At 37.5% G+C, this 19,110-nt stretch overlaps 1 protein-coding gene across 1 annotated transcript; it reads left to right on the top strand.

Annotated features, from left to right (window-relative positions):
- Nucleotides 1–3,160: 3,160 nt before the first annotated feature.
- Nucleotides 3,161–4,130, top strand: LOC122662216 (uncharacterized protein At1g76070-like). Its single transcript, XM_043857793.1, has 2 exons — nt 3,161–3,503; nt 3,561–4,130. The coding sequence occupies exons 1-2, from the start codon at nt 3,172–3,174 to the stop codon at nt 4,054–4,056; spliced, it is 828 nt and encodes a 275-aa protein (XP_043713728.1). The 5' UTR covers nt 3,161–3,171; the 3' UTR covers nt 4,057–4,130.
- The last annotated feature ends 14,980 nt before the right edge of the window (nt 4,131–19,110 follow it).

Below are 19,110 nucleotides of genomic sequence, written 5' to 3'. Positions count from 1 at the left end.
AAAACATCAATTTTTTTTGCTCATTGTATGTAACAGAACATGTAAGGAGGTCATGTATAATTTGAGGTATAATTTATCCATGAAGCTTTTGACCTTTGCTGTGCATCAAGGATTTGTATAGTTTGACATATACAATATCTAATTCCTTTCTTGTTACAAGAATTTGCAGATGCATTAAAAAAAAAGATCTATCACTATCCGACAAGAGTATCTTTAAAAATTGGTTCACTTGCAAGCTTAGTGTTTTTCTTTAATAATCTTTCAAACTTTTTTGTTGTTTGTTTGGTATCTTTCAAGCTTAGTTTTGAATGACATTGTGTTTAATCAAAATATTGTTTGAAGGAGTCAACTCTCTCAAGTGGTAAAAACCTTGGGTTGTTGCTTGTTAGATGTTGGGATTGAATCTCACTTTCACCTCTCCGTCCCCATGGAAAGGCAAGGGTGTATCAGCTATTTAGTACCCGATTGTGTCTGATCGGGCATAGGTACACGCCACAACACATGATCAGATGGCATTCTTTCTCCCTATTTTTAAATTGTTTGAAGACAGCCCCCCCCCCCCCCCCCCCCAATTTAACTCAATGATTTGGTAAAAATGCCCCAAAACAAATCAAAAAATTTAATCACACTTGCCCTTTTTTTGAGTGAAAAAAGTAACACTTTTTAAAAGCTTAAATTTTAATTTTGTTTAAAAATACACATCAAATTTTAATATTTAATTAATAAGGCATGAGTTGATCCCACCATTTATATGTGTATATTTCCATTTTTTGGTTTAGTATTTTTCAAATCTAAACGTTTAAAAACTTTACAGTTCGATTTTGTTTTTCTATCGTTCTTAAAATGTTTGATCGATCAATTACAATTTTAAACCGTTTTGAACTCGTCATATCGAACGAAGTCTTTTACAGTTCCCATTTAAGGATGTCAAAACCTAAACCGAATTGGTCCAGCTTGGCCCGGTTGAGCTCGATCCAAACCGAACCGAGGCCTTATCGGTTCGACTTCGGTTTGTGGGTTAGAGCACCATTCGGTTTTGGTTAGTTTCGGACTAAACCGATGGGCCACCGATTGGCCCGACTGATAGGACCGAACCAAACACTAAAACCAACCCCCAAACTCTAAAAACCCTACCTAATCCCTACCCAAAACCAATCTATACCCGGTTTTCAAATTGAACCAAACTAAAACCGATAGTACAAATCGAACCAAACCTAAGTCAAAACCAAACCAAAACTGAAAAGTCCCTATTGGTTATTTTGATTTCCCTGAAATTCACACCGAAATAAAAAAACCCGAACCAAACCAAACCACCAGCTTGACACCCTTATTCCCATTATAACTAACTATGGTCCAACCTCTAAGGCGGAAAAGACTGCTTGCCCATATCCATTAACCCATGCATGTTGTCCCTCCATTATCACCTGTGAATGACTGAATGGCACACCAAGCATCATTCCTATATATCATCTTTCTCGATCAAAAGCAGCATTATAGTACGTAATGATGATCTTGCTCTTGTGAGTAGAGATGAATCGAGCATGCACTCTACCAAACCAAAAAAACAAAAATGGAGCACGCACTCTAATTAATTTTTTAAGTAATGAGATTCTCATATTGTGTAACATATGTGGGAGAATATAAGAGTGTGATCAAATCGGACTATTGAATGCACCAGCTGAAAATAAAAATTGGACCGAACCTATTCTCATATTGTGTAACACATTTTCAAAATCATTCATAACATTCTTAATATCAAATAGAAATAAAAACAGACTCCAATGCCAGTTTCTCATGCCATACTACAAAAGCAGTTTTATCAAAATTTGACAATTAGTCCAAACGATTATGGAAGTGACTCCCGCTTGTTACAAGCAATTAATGAGATATCCAATAACTTACTCAACTATTTTGCAACAATTTTGTATTTGCATCATAGTTGAAAAATCAGTTTTTCTAACTCGACTCGTCTTCAGAAAAATCTAGTGATACGGCCTTGTCAAACCCGGTCAAGGCAAGTCATGTTTTTTAAAATTTCAATGCAATAAATATGTATAAATTAGTAAAAAAGCAGAAAAATATGAAAAAATTAGAAAAAAAATATCAAAGAATCACATATCAATGTATTTTGAGTCTATATAGCATTGAACAAGAGAGGGGAGTTGAGGTTTCTTACTGTTTTAGAATACGATTTATCATTTTACTCAACTCAGTTTCTAAGTGAATCAGTTTTATGATTTAAAAAAAAAAGGCTAAATTTGTCGAGTTTGTCATGACTCTGGAAAAAAATACTGAGTCTTATATGCCTCGAACGATTTATGACTAAGTCTCATCATTTTTTATCCTAAATCTAATATACACGACTTGTGATCAAATTTTTCAAAATTTTGATTCTACTCGGGCGACTCCCTAATTTTCCAACCATGATTTGCATGTGGATTAAAATTTACCTCTTCATTCAGCATGGACAATATGCATGCCCACAGCCCACCAAGTTTTAAATGTCAACTAATGAAAAGAACCCCTCCCTCGATCTCTATGTGCTAAAACTCTGAATTATATGTGAAACAAAATGGGTCAATGTGGTACAAAGTTTAACTGCTACTACGAGTTGACACGTTCCAAAAGAAGAGTTTGAAGTTTGAACCCAACCCAGCCGGGTTCAACTTCCAAGGCAACAAAACTAAACACCAAGTCAGCAGCAACATTTTTTGTATTGAATAATCATTGGCGGTTGCGTCAACTACGGGTGACGGCGGTGTTTTTCCACCCGACCAATTCAATTAACACATTATATAAAAAAAGACTTCAAATATAAATCTTTTATTTACATAAATGCCATTAGATACCATTTCTCATCATTTCATTTGACCCGACGAATTAGCTAACTCACATGCGTGTCGTCACTGTGCTCTTTTATTGGATAACACCGATGTTGATTTCTAGGTTTTGTTTAGTCATCTCCTTTGATTATTTGACCAAACTACCCCTCTCTCTCTGTCTCTCTGTGTTTGAGTAGATTAACTTATAGATATTTTATTAGATTTGTATATATTGAAAAAGTCTACAACACCACCTTGAGAGTTTCTAGTAATTCCTTAAATGTTATATTTATAGCTCTGTGATTCAGAGAAAGAGAAACCCAGAAGTGAAGATCTGATCGATAGTTCCATGGAGAAACAGGGGAGATCAAAGGGAAATCTCTTTCAATTCATACCAGCAGCCAACTCTGTTACGTTTCACAAGCCACCCATGAGCCCTGGTCGTGACAAGAGACAAGAGAGTTGGAGCAAATTCAAGCCCAACAATGGCAGGAAAGGCTTCTCTGGTCCCATCGCATCCATGATTCCAGCTGAGGCAAGAAGGAAATCAAGAACTGGTAGCTTTGATGCAGCAGAACCCACATCCCCCAAAGTCTCTTGCATGGGCCAAATCATTCACAAACACAAGAAACTCAAGAACAAGAACAAAATCCAGAACCAGAACCAGAACCAGAACCAGAATCAGTTTCAGAAGAAGATGATCTTTAAATCTATGCCTATGCCTTCTCATAGAGAATCCCAGAACCAGAAGAAGATGATCTCCAAATCTATGCCTATGCCCTCTCATAAGGACTCTTATAAGCTTGAATCATCTCCTAGAGAAGCAAAGAAGAAACCATTTTCAGGGATCTTTAAACGTTTACAAATCAAGAAATCTGTTTCTGATGTTCCTGATAAGAACAGAGCAGCTCTGGTTCAAGGTAGTGTGCCTTCATTGGGTAAGATGAAGCATCTCGCAAGTGGTCGTAATTCTTTGGCTAATTTTGATTGGACTGCTCATATGCCGGTGGTTTCCGATGACCGGAATTATCATTCCGATGAAGAAGGAAGTGGAGGAGGAGGACGAGGAGGAGATAGTGATGGGGAAGGAGATGAGGATAGTATAATCATTCCTCACTCTGCACCCATAATTGTTGTTGGTGGAGGTATTGCTTTGGAGCCAAGGAAAGAAGTTAATCTATGGAAGAGAAGAACAATGAGTCCACCTCAGCCTCTCCAATTGACTGTCAATTAGGTTTGATCAAAGTGATGAGCAATGGATGGAGAGGATCTTTGGATTCTTCTCTTTTTTTTTTTTTGATTTTTTTTTAAATATTTGTGGAGAAAACAAAATGGAAATAGTTGTCTTCATGGATACTTGTTCATATTTATAATCACCAAAGTTTTAATTTCTCTTTATTTCATTGTTCTTCTTTTTCTTTTATAGAATTTGTTTTTCAAATTTGATTCATTATGGGTTGTGGTTTTACTTTGAGACGAAGGTTCCATGTTTTTTTTTTTTTTTTGCTAAAGGTCAACAAGTATAAATTAAAATAAAAAAGAGTTACAGAGTTAACATCCAGGCATACCTAGACGAATACAAGAAATAATTTAGCCTAAAAAAATTCAAAAGGATTCGGTCCAGCACCCTGCCTGGGCTGCATGTGCAACGTCAGACTTGGTGAGGCTTGAAAAGACCACCTCACCCCCTGCTCGGGTAAGGCGCTCGGGCAGGGGTGAGGTGGTCTTTTAACGTCTCATTGTGTCCGACGCTGCACTTGCAGCCTGAGTAAGGTGCTGGGCAGGAGCCGAGTCCCTAAAAAAACCCCACCTTCGACAGTGCCATGTTCTACTAATGAGTCCAGTTATAGCTCTTACCCCAACAAGTTGATTTATTCTTTGGCGCCTTAAACCTTCTTCATTGTCTCTGGTCCATTCTTGAAAAACCCATTTGAGGTTTATTTAATTCCAAGAGTCAATTCAATCTCATTGGTTCTAAGATATAAGGTTGAGATGATTTTAAATGTCTCAATACTTCTAGAAACCTTAGTTTCTAAACGTCACCGCTAAGATTAATGATATCTTAGTTGGAAACTGATGATGATGTCTAGTGTCTTGGATTTCATGAAGATGACTCCTTGTCTTCTTTACTCAAATTGCTACCTCTTTAAAAGAAGCTTCTTTCCTTTGTCGCAAGTAATTTAGCTACTAGCTAAGAGTGGATTACATTCAATTAATGCCTGATCAATTATGGTGCTTTCTCCTTCTTGCAACTCTCTGTTTAAATTTTAAACTTTAAAAAATTGTCCATCCTTGAGAGAAGGGTATCAATCTTAAGGTTGCTCCATTGTGATCTAGTGGTAACGGGTGGGTTCGAGTTTGGAAAGAGTAAGGGTGTTAATCGGGGCGGTTTCCAGTATTTAGGACAGGTCAAATACCGTTACTGATGCGAATCCCAGTACCATCCCGTTTAGTTAATCAGATCAAACCTTGGTTCCAGTGCTGGTCCCGATTATCTCGATTATTAATGGGATAGGATGACATCGGGTCCTAGGGCTACGTTTGGTAACAGTCCAAATGCCGTTCTTCCAGAGAACAAAAAAACATGAAAATGTGTTTGGATTGTCGGTTCGTTTTTTCAGTCTTTCAAAATGAACCGGAGGGAAAATTCATTAAAGGAACGTTTTTTACGGACCATCCGTCTCATTGAGAAGAAGGTTCTCTCTGGCGATCAAGTGTCAAGTGGGGAAGAGGAGGAGACCTGCAACTCCACAGCAGATTCAAATTGAGTTCTGTCTCTCATTTCTCTCTCTCTCTCTCTCTCTCTCTCTCTCTCTTCGCAATCCTTACAACTGAAACCCTTTGCCTGTGATTTTGTAAACCTAAGGTCCCCCTCTCGCCCTCTCCCTCCCCCTTCCGATTTTTACAAAATCGATTTAGGGTTTAGGATCTGAAATCGATTCTAAAACCTAAAATGTTGGATGCCACTTTGCACTCTCTCGTTCGAGTTACGATGGGAACAGGAAAACCTAGACATGGTGGGGGTCTGATGTCTCTGCTCAGTGGAAGTCTGAGGAACCCCATTTTTAGGTTGGCATATTTCAGACTTTGAAAATGTTGTTCTATTTGTCATTTGTAAGGGAAGGTATAAGTGTAGACTTTAGATTAAAAAAGGAATTTGTTTTGATTTGGTTCATTCTCTGTGATTGAATGGGATTATTGCTGCTACAATTGCAAAGCAACTGCAGTGTTAGGTTTGATTGAGCTTATTGAGAGAGAGAGAGAGAGAGAGAGAGAGAGAGAGAGAGAGAGAGAGAGAGATGTGGTTCTTTGTCTGAGAGAGAGAGAAAGAGAGAGAGAGATGTGGTTCTTTGTCTCCACTGCTTGAATGATAGATGTAGGAAAGGTTGGTTGATGAGATCTTGAGGTTGTTTGGTCCATGCTAGAGGCCAATCCAGCTCGTGGATTGAATTTATTTTCAGATTTACTTTTGGTGGATTTAATTTCAGATGTACTTAGCCCCTACTCCTCAAACTTGCATACTGAGTAATGTGAATGTGAATGGAGGATATGTGAGTCGATGTGAATGGATCATGTGAATGTTAATGTGAATCGATTATGTGAGTCGATGTGAATGTGAATGGGCGGATGCAGGGAGGAAGTCAGTGAATGGATTATACTATTGTTTAACCTAATATTTCCAAGACAAGTCAATACTTTTGTTTATATTTGCTAACAAATAAATGGGTGTGCTGCTCATTATTTACTTGAATCATTTTCCCATCATATTGTTATCTTAATTCATCTGTTGTGTGCTTCTTTGATCTGTTGTGTGTTTAGAACCTAACCGAATAATTCGATTTGTTGTATGCTTAGAACTTGAAGTTTTTTTTTTTTTTTTGGCTAGTAATACCTTATGACAACTATAACAATGGTTCCATGCACCAAATCCTTTTGAGAAAGTTAATTGAGCGTTAGTATGTTTTGTAGGCCTAGTTTAGTTTACTCTGCTTGAGAAAAAACTCATTTGGATAATCTATTTCCCTAGCTAGTTCATCTTAGCTACTGAAATATCCTTTTGTCTTTAGTGATTGCATACTACTTGATGGGTCTTTAGCTCAAATTGGTAGAGCACTTGGAACATGAGCATGTTTCAAGGGGATGGTGGTTCGAATTCACTAAGGCCCTTTTTAGTCAAATGTTCATAACATAGGTAGTTAAAGCACTAATTCACACAAAAATCCAATTTTAATGGCATATTTGAAATTTGACATATTTTTATAATTACTTTGGTTATGTTAATGAGATATTTTAATTTTATGCTAAGGTTGGTAAGAGAGAAAAAGATTTTACAAGTATTTTTGGTATGATTGAGAAGAAAATGGTATTATTGTAATTAATATCAAATATGGAAGAACAAGTTTTACCAAACACCATTTTCGTTCTGAACACATTCTTGAGACCGTTATCAAACAGTCATTTTCGGTCACAGAACCGTTCCAAACCAAAAACGCCAAAACACATTTCTAATCAAGAACGGGTGTTCTTTGTTCAGGTCATTACCAAACGTAGCCTAAATGGTTCTAGGCACTATAAGCAAGGGACAAGAATTTTAGTGGTTCCTATTGAGAGATGTTCCATTATTAGTGTTGTAGAAAATGGATCTTTTAATTATCATGAGATCTAATGTGTCCTTTACTTTAGAAAAAAAAATTAGAACATAAAATCATGATAAAATTTCATGCTTTTACTTCTTCAAACTCTCTAATATTACGTGTAAGTTTTTCAAAATAATAACTAAGAATTAATGATGACTAAACAAACAAACCCCGAAATTCTTTTAGTGCCATCACCAAACAAATTTATAGTTAAACCTCCATATGAGAAAATATTATCCAAATACATCAACCTATAGACAAAAATGTTGAACTCAAGAACATGAAATAAATCCTTTAAAATAGTAGTGGCGGTTCCAGTTCCATCCCGTACCTAACCACTATTTTGGGATTGGTACCGTTGGGAATCCCATACCTAAATATTCCCATCCCATTTATTACTCAATAATCCAAAATCAGATACCACTACTGTCCCATTAATAAATGGGACGGTTCTAGGATGACTCCCGATTCTGATCCCAAATTCACACATTTAGGAAACAATCTCTCCATAATGCAAGGGTAAAGCTGCGTATATTATGATCCTCCCAGACCCCGCAGTAGCCAGAGACTTGTAGCTGGAATACGCCCTTTATATAGCCTTTCATATATACAGTTTACTGTTCATCAATGGTTAATTAGCTACTCTCATGGGTAAATCAGAACTAAGTAATCCACCATGACTCATAGGTCCAGGGATTATATATGTAGGAGCAGGAAATTCTAATGTGTCATAAAGGTTTGTGATTTGACTAAATGCAACAATAAATCAGTAGAGGATCACTTTTTTGTGGGTAATTAATGATCTTTTTTTAAGGGCCCCCTATTTTTAATTAGGACCTGGTGCTTAAGTAAATGGAAAGCCAACTGATCCCTATCTTCAAACTTGAGAATTGAAACAATGCCCCACAATCCCTAATGAGATCATTGAAGGGTCAAACAATTAGTAGGGCAATGTGGGTGTTTTAGAAAATTGTAAGCAAATTAGAAAAAAGCCATAAAGAAAGCATTCCCTTCTCAAATGCACCTATGAAAATACCTGTATATGTCTTTGATTTCATATGAAGCAAATAAGGAAACATTCTCACTCACTCACCTTTTGTAGTGAGCCCAGTGATAATTAGTATCATATCCATTAAGTCATTATTATATCCTTTGACCATTATTCACATTCTACAATATGAGTGTAGCACTTAGTAATGGGGTGCACTGTACCTGTAAAGTGGGGGAATCCATTGATTTGTGAGCCAGCAGAAGGTCAACCATATTAGAGCTGACTATTCTAATTTGGTTTTTTACTTCTCTTGGTAGTGTCAGTGCTTGATCATATTCATCTTACTGGGTAAGTCTACGAATAATTATCACTTTCGATTCGCGGACACCTTCAATACCTTCAATTCTTCTAATAAAGGGAGTGGATCCTATCCTGGACAGTGTTTTTGAACAAGGATAGGATGATCTTTTTTACCCCCATGTAAGGAATTGAAGAGAGCAACGAATTGGAGGGGATAACGATTCATAACTCTACGAGGTAAAAAGGAAAAGGGAAAATTATTAGATTAGCAAAAAACAGATTTTCTTTTATCAAATTATTCAGTGAAAGTTTGGCTTACAGTCTTACTGGTTTTTATTTTTTATTTTTTTGGTAGAGCTTACACTCTGACTAGTTACCGAAATGAAAAATGCTTGTTACCATTCCACTTAAAATAGTAACCTTTATATCAAGTGAAAGTCAACTAAGGCCAGATTTGGTAAGGTTTCTATTTCGATTTTGGATGATTTCATGAAATATTCAATAAATATATTTTTGGTCAAGAAATTGAAATTGTCTTGATTGTATCAATATGAAAAATTTCAAGACTAAAAAAATCCATTTGGTAGCTCAATTTCTGTGAATAGATTCTATATAATTCTTTGGGAAGGGTGGTGGTGGGGATGGGGTGGGACTGGGAAGGGGGTGGTGGTTCTGGTGGCAGTGGTAGTGGTGGGGTGGCAATGGTCGCAGTGGGATGGGGATGAGACCACTAGGAGGCCAGAGAAGAAGGGTAGTGTTTTATTTTTAACATGAAATTATTACTTTGCCCATCAAATTAACCTTGTGCTCTTTAAATAGATTTTTAGTCAAGAAATTGAAATTGTTTTGGTTGTATCAATATGAAATATCTCAAGGCTAGAAAAGTCCATTTGATAGCTCAATTTCTAAGAATAGATTCTATATATTTCTTTGTAAAGGGTGGTGGTGGCCCGGGCGGGGTGGGGCTAGGAAGGGAGTGGTGGTAGTGGGGTAGTGGCAGTGGTGACGGTGTGGAAGTGGTGGCGGTGTTGGTGGTGTGGAAGTGGCGACGGTGGTGAGGTGGGGTGGCAATGGTTGCAGTGGGTGGGGGTGAGACCATTAGGAGAAGAAGAATGGTAGTGTTTTATTTTTAACATGAAGTTACTATTTGCTCATCAAATTAACCATGTGCTCTTTTAGCGAAATCAAATGGAATAGAAATTCTGAAACAACTCCTCTATTTCAGAATTTCTATTTCATTGAAATAAAGTATAAAAATCAAACCAAACAATTTTTGAAATAGAAATCGTCCCATGAAATTTAAATAGAAATCATACCAAATCACGCTTGAGGATTTTGATAATTTTTAGAATAATTGAAAAATCTACATGCAAGCTCAATTAGAGGCAGATCTTCAAGAAAGTAGGACAAAAAACCTGAAAAAAAAAAATACACAGAAGAGAATGCAACAGCCATTACCTCCAAGTCTCCACTCAAGTTGGGTATACGAGTGGACACACCTCCCAAGCATTAGGTGCACTTAGTTGCACATGTAGAGGGGGAGCTCACTGCTTGTCATTTTAGTGTCACCCAAGTGGACTCAGGTTATGACAATAGAAGTCTCTGTGAAAAGTGCTTAGAATCATCAATTGGCGCACTACGCAGTCCTTTGTGGTGTTGCATCTTGATTGAGCAGATTGATGTCAGACTAAGGGCAAAGCAATATTGGTGGGATGTCAATGATGGTGTCAGGGGTTTCTAGTTGTGATTGTGGCAGCCAACAGTCATAAGAACATCAGTATATGTATGTCAGAGTAGTATGGTATCATTCTCTATGACAGTTGTCAAAGTATAGTTCTATTAGTGGAGTTGAATCTTTTAGCACTGGTGACACGGGGAGTGATATTCTATTGACTGGATGCAGAGGAGAGAGAGTGTAGACAGTTGGTGATGTAGGTAGTTGTATACTTCAGATGCTATATATCCACTAAAGGCAACACTGGTGTATGATGAGCAATGTTGTGATGGATACGAAGTCATGTTAACCAATTGAATTTTCAACTCATAAGATAAGGAAGATGTGTATGAGCACTCCTATGTAGCTTGATCACTCACACTTATAGGATTTGGAAGATGCATATGACCGTTCCTATAAGTGCTTGCATCCCACATTGGGAGATATTGCTTTGGAAAGAGATGTTTTGGACAGAGGGAGTTTCATACTTGGATCCTAATTAAACTCATGGGGAGTCACTTGCAGGTTCTTTAATACTGATGCTAAAGATGGTGTTCTCATATGTAGAGGAGTTACCAGTTTATCTTATAATCATTTATGAAAAGACCCACCACAGATTTGGCAGGATACACTAGCACCTCTGTGTCTATCTCTCTCTTCCTCACATGAAATCACCTCACTCTCCTTCAATTTATGATATTGTTGAGCATATATACAATTCATTTTCATTGTTGTAATAACAACCAATGAACAAAAACATATTCTAAAACGAAAATCCCACATCGCTTGGAGATGCGTCATGAAATACATATATATGTTATGACCTTTCTTACTTGACATGATGCGTTTTAATCAAAACAAACAATATTGTGCCATCAGTGGGGCTGGTTATGTGATAACTCATTTTAGATCCAAAATCTATTACAAAAATACATGCCAAACACAGCCTATTTAGAGCAAGTGTTTGCCTAAAAATGGCTTTGGGGTGTGGGTTCTTAGCATTTCGTTTAATATTCATGGGCCTGACCAAAGGCCCAACCCGGAAAAACAAAGAATTTGTTCCCAATCTTTAACCATATCGACATATGAGCCTTTAGTTTGGTTCCATGCCTCCCTCATCCGAGATTGAACCTAACCTATAAGCTTGTTAGTACCTTCACTAGTACTGATAGAGAAAATGCCTTTTGTCTCTTTCAGTTGACTATTTCTTTGGGTTTCAAATTTAACAATCTACCTTCTCTATCAAAATCTCAACTCAAAATGTATCAGAAAAATATTTGAACTCTTAATAGCTATTGAAAAGTTTGATTTATGAGAAAGTATAAATTTTAGATGGATAAAGATCAGGGTTTAAAACCCCGGAATTGAGATTTGGATCAGTCTAGACCAATTTGGTTAGGATTGGTGAGAAATTAATCAGCAATGGCCCTAAAATACCCTAAACTTAGTTTCCGTACAGAGGTTAGTCAATCCGATACTGATTTTTAAAACTGAATTCTTAGCTGATCCTATAAATCTTAATCAGTGTTTAAAATTTTGGAATTGGGATCTGGATCAGTTTTGGTCGATTTCAATCTGGATCAAGGCCAAATTTGGTATGATTTCTATTTCAATTGATTTCATGAAAGATTCAACAAATAGATTTTGGCTAAGAAATTGAAATTGTTTTGGTTGCATTAATCTGAAAATTTTTAAGAATAAGAAATCCATTTGGTGGTTCAATTTTTGAGAATAAATTCGCTATATTTCTTTGGGAGAGGGTGATGGTGAGGGGCCTAGAAGGGGGTGGTAGTGGTGGTGGAGGCGATGGTAGTGGTGGTGGTTTATTTTTGACATGAAATTATTGCTTTGCCTAGGGGTGTCAACGGGCCGGTTCGGGCAGGTTTCGGTTTGGGCTTTTCGATTTCGGTGTGATTTTTATAGAAATCGAAACCAAACCATTAAGAAATATTCGATTTCGGTGCGGTTTGGTTTCGTGTCGGTTTCGATTTTTGATAACGGGTTGATATCGGTTTGGATTCGGTTTGGTACCGGTTTTATATAACTAGTAAGGTCCGGTTAGTGCTAATTTTTTTTCTCTTTCTCTTTTAAGTACATAAAATATTTCTAATACAATGCATCTTTGTATCCTATGTCCTATGGCCTATGGATACAATTGGTTGGATAATCACTAACAAAGGATATGAGATAAAGTGAGAAATTATCACAACACATTTAGGGGGTAATGGGGCATTAGGCATTTACTGATTTACTCATTTATCGGGTTAGGTCGGTTCGGTTTGGGTTCGGGCCTAACGGTTCGGACTACCGGTGCACCGTCGGGCTAGCCCAAACCAAACCAAACCGAACCAAACCGTTTGCCTTTCTGGATCCACAAACCGAACTGAACCATTAAGAGTTCGGTCCGATGTGGTTCAGGCTGGTTCGGGCCAGTTTCATCAGTTTGGGTTGGGTATTGACACCCCTAGCTTTGCCCATCAAATTAATCATGTGTTCAAAATTTTTAAGACATGCCTTAATATAATAAAATATGCTATCCAAAAAGTTTCATCACCTTCTGACAATGTTTGGCCACTCAAGTAACTTTAAGGGAAACCTTACCCCAAAAAAAAAAAAAAAACCTTTAAGGGAAAAATGATCATTTTCCACAACACAAAACCTTAGGGACTATTTGGGCTCCAGTCATTGATAGCACGAGGGGTTGTTTTGACATGGCAAAATTCAATGACTACAAAAGGCAAAGATGTCACCAACAGGTTTTATCGTACCAGTCCTAAACAAACAAAGAGAAAAACAATAGAAACAAATACATCAAGATCATCAAAAAAAAAAGAAAAAAAAAAGAATAATAACGAGCTGACACTGTGATCTTTCAAAATGCATCAGATTTTTCAATCAGCTGAGCGAAGAAGATAAGGGACAAACCAAATCTGGTAACTCTTCCTCCTACGCCAAGCAGAGACTTGAGTGTTTTCCTAATGAAACTCCTCATCTTTTGGCTTCAAATCAGGAACTTCCTCTAGATTGTAAACATTTTGGATTACCTCCTCAATATGCTTCGACTCTGGATCTTCTACTTGAGTGAGACCAACTAAGGATGTAACACCCCGTTATTTAAACAGATATTCAATTATTTTTTCCGTCAAGTACCTTTCAAGGATGAATTTGGTGGATACCAGAGACGGGAATTTTGCTACCGAATGGTAAATTATGCAATTATACTATGTTGCATTATATTTAAATACTATTAAGTGGAATTAACTAAATTAAACATGTTCATTAATTTTGTTCCTAGGTTTAAGTTAATTATTTAAAGGAATTGATGTTATGTTAATTCATGAGTCCAATAAAAAAAATTAAAAGGGTAAGTATGAATTTAGTTGGTATTTATGGGCTGATGTATGGTCATGGGTTAAATAGGGTGGAATTGGGTCAATTCATGTGACTTAGGTTTATCTTGGTTCAATTGGGTTAATGGGTTCAAGGTAGTGAAATTGGTTATATGTGGGTTTAATGGCCCATTTTGGGTCAACCAAGGAACATCGGCACCTACATTTCTATTGGTCCTAAAAAGGGTGAAGAATGGGCAAAAGTATGGCTATAGTTTAAAGGGAAAAAAAATAAAGGAGGGAGTGAGTCTAACGAAGGGTTTTACTTAGGGCTGTCAAAAAAACCCGGCCAGACCGAGCCTGCCCTAACCCTCCCTGAGCTCGAATAGGGCTGGGCTGGGCTGGGCCTATGTTCCTGCCAGGGTCGGGCTGGGTTTAGTGTTTTCCTGGCCCTTGCCCGGCCTGGGTTGAGGCCTCGTCCCTGGCAGGGCCAATCCAACACTGTCTCCTGTATATATGTATGGGCTGTGATGGGCTTTATTGAGTAAACTTAACAGTGTATCAAAGTAGTGGATATAATAAGTGGGCTTAATAGTGTATCAAAGTGGTGGATATAATAAGTGGACTTAATAGTGTATCAAAGTGGACTGTGATGGGCTTTGTTAATTCCACTACTTAATGGGCCATCAACTATGATTTTCAAGGTCAATCAGGGCCGGGCTAGGCTTTGGGAAAACCCTGCCAGGGTCGGGCCGGGTTGAGAGGATGCTTGGCCTTAGCAGGGTTGGGTTGGGCTTGGTTTAGGTTAAGGCTCCTAGGGTTGAGATAGGGTTATGGCCTAGCCCGGCCCAGCCCGTGACACCCCTAGTTTTACTCCCTTTCGAGTTTGTTGCTTTGAGTGTTGAGAGACTTGGAGAGAAAGAGGGAAAAGAGGAGAAAATGAGAGGGTTTTTGGATGAGATTGAAGCTGGAATTTTTTAAGCACAAGAAGATGGATGTTGGAGCTTGAGGAGCCAAAGTTTGACGGTTGATTCATTTTCTTCAAAAGGTAGGTAGGTGTATTTCTGATTTTGGGTTTTTTGGGGAAAATTTCAGAAGATTGAGAAAAGGGTGAGGGGGGTGGGGTGGGGGTGGGTTAGCAGAAATAAAAGAGAAGAAGAAAGAAAAGTAGAAGCAAGAAGAGGAGGAAGAAGGAGCAGACAGCAGCGGCCGACGCCGGCAGCTGGTGGCCGTTGGGCGTGGTGAACCCCCTCCCTTTATAAGACACCATTAATAAAGGAAAATGGGCTAAGATATTTACACATTTTATATGTAAGGTGGGATTCTTAGCTTGAGCCCATTATATGGGTTGAATTATATATGAAATAAGGGAACCCATGGTTGGGGAAAATAAATGGGTAAAACAAGATGAAATGAAGGGAAAGGGTTAAGTAGTTTAACTAAATGGGTAGGAGTTAATTAAGTCCAAAGGTTGAACTAAAGTAAAATAAAATATGCTTTTGAACCTAAGGTCAGTTAAAACTATGTAATAGAACAATGATTTAATTAAATTAATGAATTTAGTAAAGGAATGGACATTAGAAAGGAGCATGATGTGCCAAAGAAGATTAAGATAATATGATAATATGATTAATATATAAATCTATAAGGAGTTAATTAGACTTTTGAAGTAGGCCTTAAACCAAGGGAAGGAAAGTTAAAGAAGAAAATGTAGTTTTGAATATATTAATTTTAGGAGGACTTTGGATTAAAGTCTTAATAATAAGATTGAATCAAAAATTGGAATGACACCTTGAAGTATAAAGTTGAATTTATGTAGGAGTCACAAATGGGGAGTACTAAAAGCCAATAGAAGGGATTGTTCACAAATTTTTTTTGGTGGACCTTGAGGTGAGTAGAAACACAGTTACTTTTTAAAGGGCCTCTTTGGTATCATTTTTCATTTTCATTTTCGGATAATTTTTCATTTTTTCATGTGTTTGGTATCACTTTTGAAACTTGTTTTTATTTAAAATAAATGAAAACACCCCCAAAATGATAATAGACTCGAGCTTTTTTTTTTTTTTGTTGTTGTTGTTGTTGTTGTTGCTCTTTAATGAGCATGTGTTCATATAACCTAAATATGAGGGATAAAATAGATATTTTATTTTAGGGAAAATGTTCTTTGTGCCGCGGGCGCAAGCTGCGCCCAGACACATGGCCCCCCTGAGTGGCAAGCCCATCTGTCTGGGCGCAGCCTGCCCTGCGGCACAGAGAACATGAGCGCTTCCTTTTAGTTTTAGAAAGACAAGCCCCCTCCTTCTCCGTCATTCAGCCAGGGTTTTTTTTGTTAGCATTTACTGTTGCTCTCTGTCTTTTCATCTCTTTCTATCTATACATTAAACCATTCCCTTCCCACAGCTCTCAAATGATCAAAGGGGAGAAATCATCATTGTCTTTCAGATGGTATGATTGTACTACAACCCTGCAGATACAAAGCAGAGAGAGCTCAAACATCGTCCTGAATATGTTAAGAGTGCCAAAAAATTTCCAATACCTTTCCTGATTCATGCTTGATGACGGTCTCAATCTCTGCACTGTTGATGATCGGAGGCTCGACATTGAGACCTGAGAATTTAGAGAGCCAGGGTCTGGCTTCCTGCTTGCATCTGGCGAGAGTGCACCCAATGGTAGATGCCCAAAAGACCTAAATTCAGGCTTCTCAGAAGGCAGGAGATTTATGGTTTAGAGTTGATTTGGAAAAGAAGATGGGTGATGGGAGAGTTTTATCATCTACCACTAAAATATATATGGGTTTTGGGGTCAATTTGTCAAAAAAAGAGCAAGATTTGGACCCATTTGTTTAAAAATATTATAAAAATCATTTATACATAGGAAGTGACCAAACTTATTTTTCATTCTGCAATCTATTTTTTTTAGTAGTTATCAAACAATTTTTTATTTTTTATTAAAATGATTTTTAATAATGATTTTTTTTAAAAAAAAGGTCAAAATGAAAATGAAAAATGATACCAAAAAGGCCCTAAGCATTTTTGAAATGTTGAATTTGATTGAAATATCAAATTTGACATGCCTTATAGTTTGATCTAATGAAGAATGTCGTTATGAAATTATTGCAAGACAAGTATGAGATCTATGGAATGTGTTAAGGAAAAATTATCACGATGCTCATATGCATGATCATGACATGAATTGAAAAAAAATGGAAAGAAAGGGAAGAAGAAAAGTAAGTGCTGAAATGATTAAAGCTGCCCGGCAAAACCGTGCTGCTTAGACACGGTGAGGCGCATAATGACCGTCTTACCCCCACTCGGGCAAGGTGCTTGGGCAGGGGTGAGGCGGTCATTATGCGCCTTGCCGTGTCTAGGCAGCACGGTCCTGCCGGGCAGCTCGGCAGTAGAGGATCCAAATTGCCGATACATAGGTATAATCTTCTATCAATTTCCTCTGGTTAATAGAGAGAGAGAGAGAGAGAGATTAGGCCTTTTATCTAGAAAAATAGAAAGCGGAAACAGTTAAACCAAGGGAAGATATGAGCTCTACCAAAGTACAAATACTTAATTTCTAAACTTTTACAAATTGGATTCAAGCTCCTCAGGGATGCACTGCAGGGCAGGCCTCCAAGGGCTGTGGTTCATCCCCTTCATATGATTATCCATTCTCCTAAAGTGCCTCTTCCGCATTATATGTAACCGTTGCTCTAATGTTGATGATGAAGATGCTTGGTAGATGTTCTCCATTCCTCTCTCCATCATTGCCATCATTTGTTTCAGTTCTTGCTTCTTCACCATGATCTTCATCCTCACAACCCCACCTTCATCGCAACGCGAAATAACGCTGCCATCATGTAGTTGAGTAATTGACTCCAATAGATTGCACTTCATTGTCTTCGGATTACAAACTCTCAAAATACGGCAATCTCTCTTCAGAGAAACCTTATCTGCTTCAGTCACCTTCAACTTCATCTCTGCTGCACTTCTGCCCTTCTTTCTGTTTGCAGTGAGGACTTATGTGGTAGTGGGAAGGCAACCAGATCATAAGCATGTACCTTGGTGGTGAGGATTTATAGACACCCCCCCCCCCACAACCACACACGTTATTAGCTTTGGTTATTAAAAAATGGTATTCGACTCTCCTCCAGCCGTGGCGCGGGAGTTGAAGGATCCAGCTTAACAAAAACAGGGGGGGGGGGGTTGATCATTTCATAGAGGGCAACCGTGGCCCCCTATGAAATGACCAAAATCCCCTGTTTTTTGCTGGGCTGGATCCTCCAGCTCCTGCCACGGCTGGAGGAGATCCAGGTCCTAAAAAATGGGTTTTGAGTTAAAATTAGGGATGTAAACGGATCGGATTCGACTCGGATAGTGCTATATCCACATCCGCATCTGACTAGTTTTCAGACGGATTCGGATAGTGCTAAACGGATACAGACACGGATACGGATCGGATATTTTATCCATTTACATGTAAATATAGCTTTTCGGATAGCTATAGCCTGTCGTATCCGTATCTGTTTAGCTTTCGGACGGATTCGGATAATACTAAACGGATACAGACATGGATACAGAAACAGATTTCGACTATTCATTTACACCCCCTAGTTAAAATAAAGAAGATTCTTTAATAGATTCTCTATTTTCTATGCCAGGAAAGGAAAATAAGAATTGACTTTGTTGATGGATGACCCAAAATGCCCACAATTCTAGCTTTGCCTTTAATAGACATGTGAAGCACTTACAAGAGTCAACACTGAAGCTTTTGGTCCTCACCTCAAAATGTGGCTCATCTTTCAAAATGAGGTCCCTTATAGTTGCAGAATAATGTTGTGCAGGTAAAGTGTCCTCATAAGATAAGCAACAATTATTTAAGGATACATTTTATTATAATTAAAGTAGTGAATTGTAATAAAAGTAGTGAATTGATAAGTTGAAATTTTCTTTGTTTTTTTATTTTATTTTCAAAATTCTTGTAATTTAAGAATAAAAAGATTTTTAAAATAATTTGGAAGTGATTTATCATTGTGCCATTCTCGCTATTATTTTAACATGTTTATCTAATATACATGTAAAATAACTGGTTTTTATCTTAATAGAAAAGTTATTTTAAAATAGAGAAAAAAAAAGAAGTATAGCTACAATTTCTTTTTCACCAATTTTGATTATAACAAGATTTTCCCATTAATAAACTTCAGTAATGGCACGTCCAAGTTTCTCAAATGCAATGCGGATTTTTTCAGCAGAGAAGAATTAGTATGAGCTGTTAATGATAGGATGGTATAGGAATGTGTACTGTTATATTGTATATATCTCAGATGCTT

This window comes from Telopea speciosissima, chromosome 5, assembly GCF_018873765.1.
Source record: "Telopea speciosissima isolate NSW1024214 ecotype Mountain lineage chromosome 5, Tspe_v1, whole genome shotgun sequence".
Taxonomy (NCBI): Eukaryota; Viridiplantae; Streptophyta; class Magnoliopsida; order Proteales; family Proteaceae; genus Telopea; species Telopea speciosissima.
This window is presented reverse-complemented; position numbering and strand designations above follow the sequence as displayed.

Coding starts and splice junctions, on each gene's coding strand:
- LOC122662216 (XM_043857793.1), top strand. CDS start 3,172: ATGGAGAAACAGGGGAGATCAAAGGGAAATCTCTTTCAATTCATACCA. Junction 3,504..3,560: donor AACCAGAACCAGAACCAGAA/TCAGTTTCAGAA, acceptor TCATAGAGAATC/CCAGAACCAGAAGAAGATGA.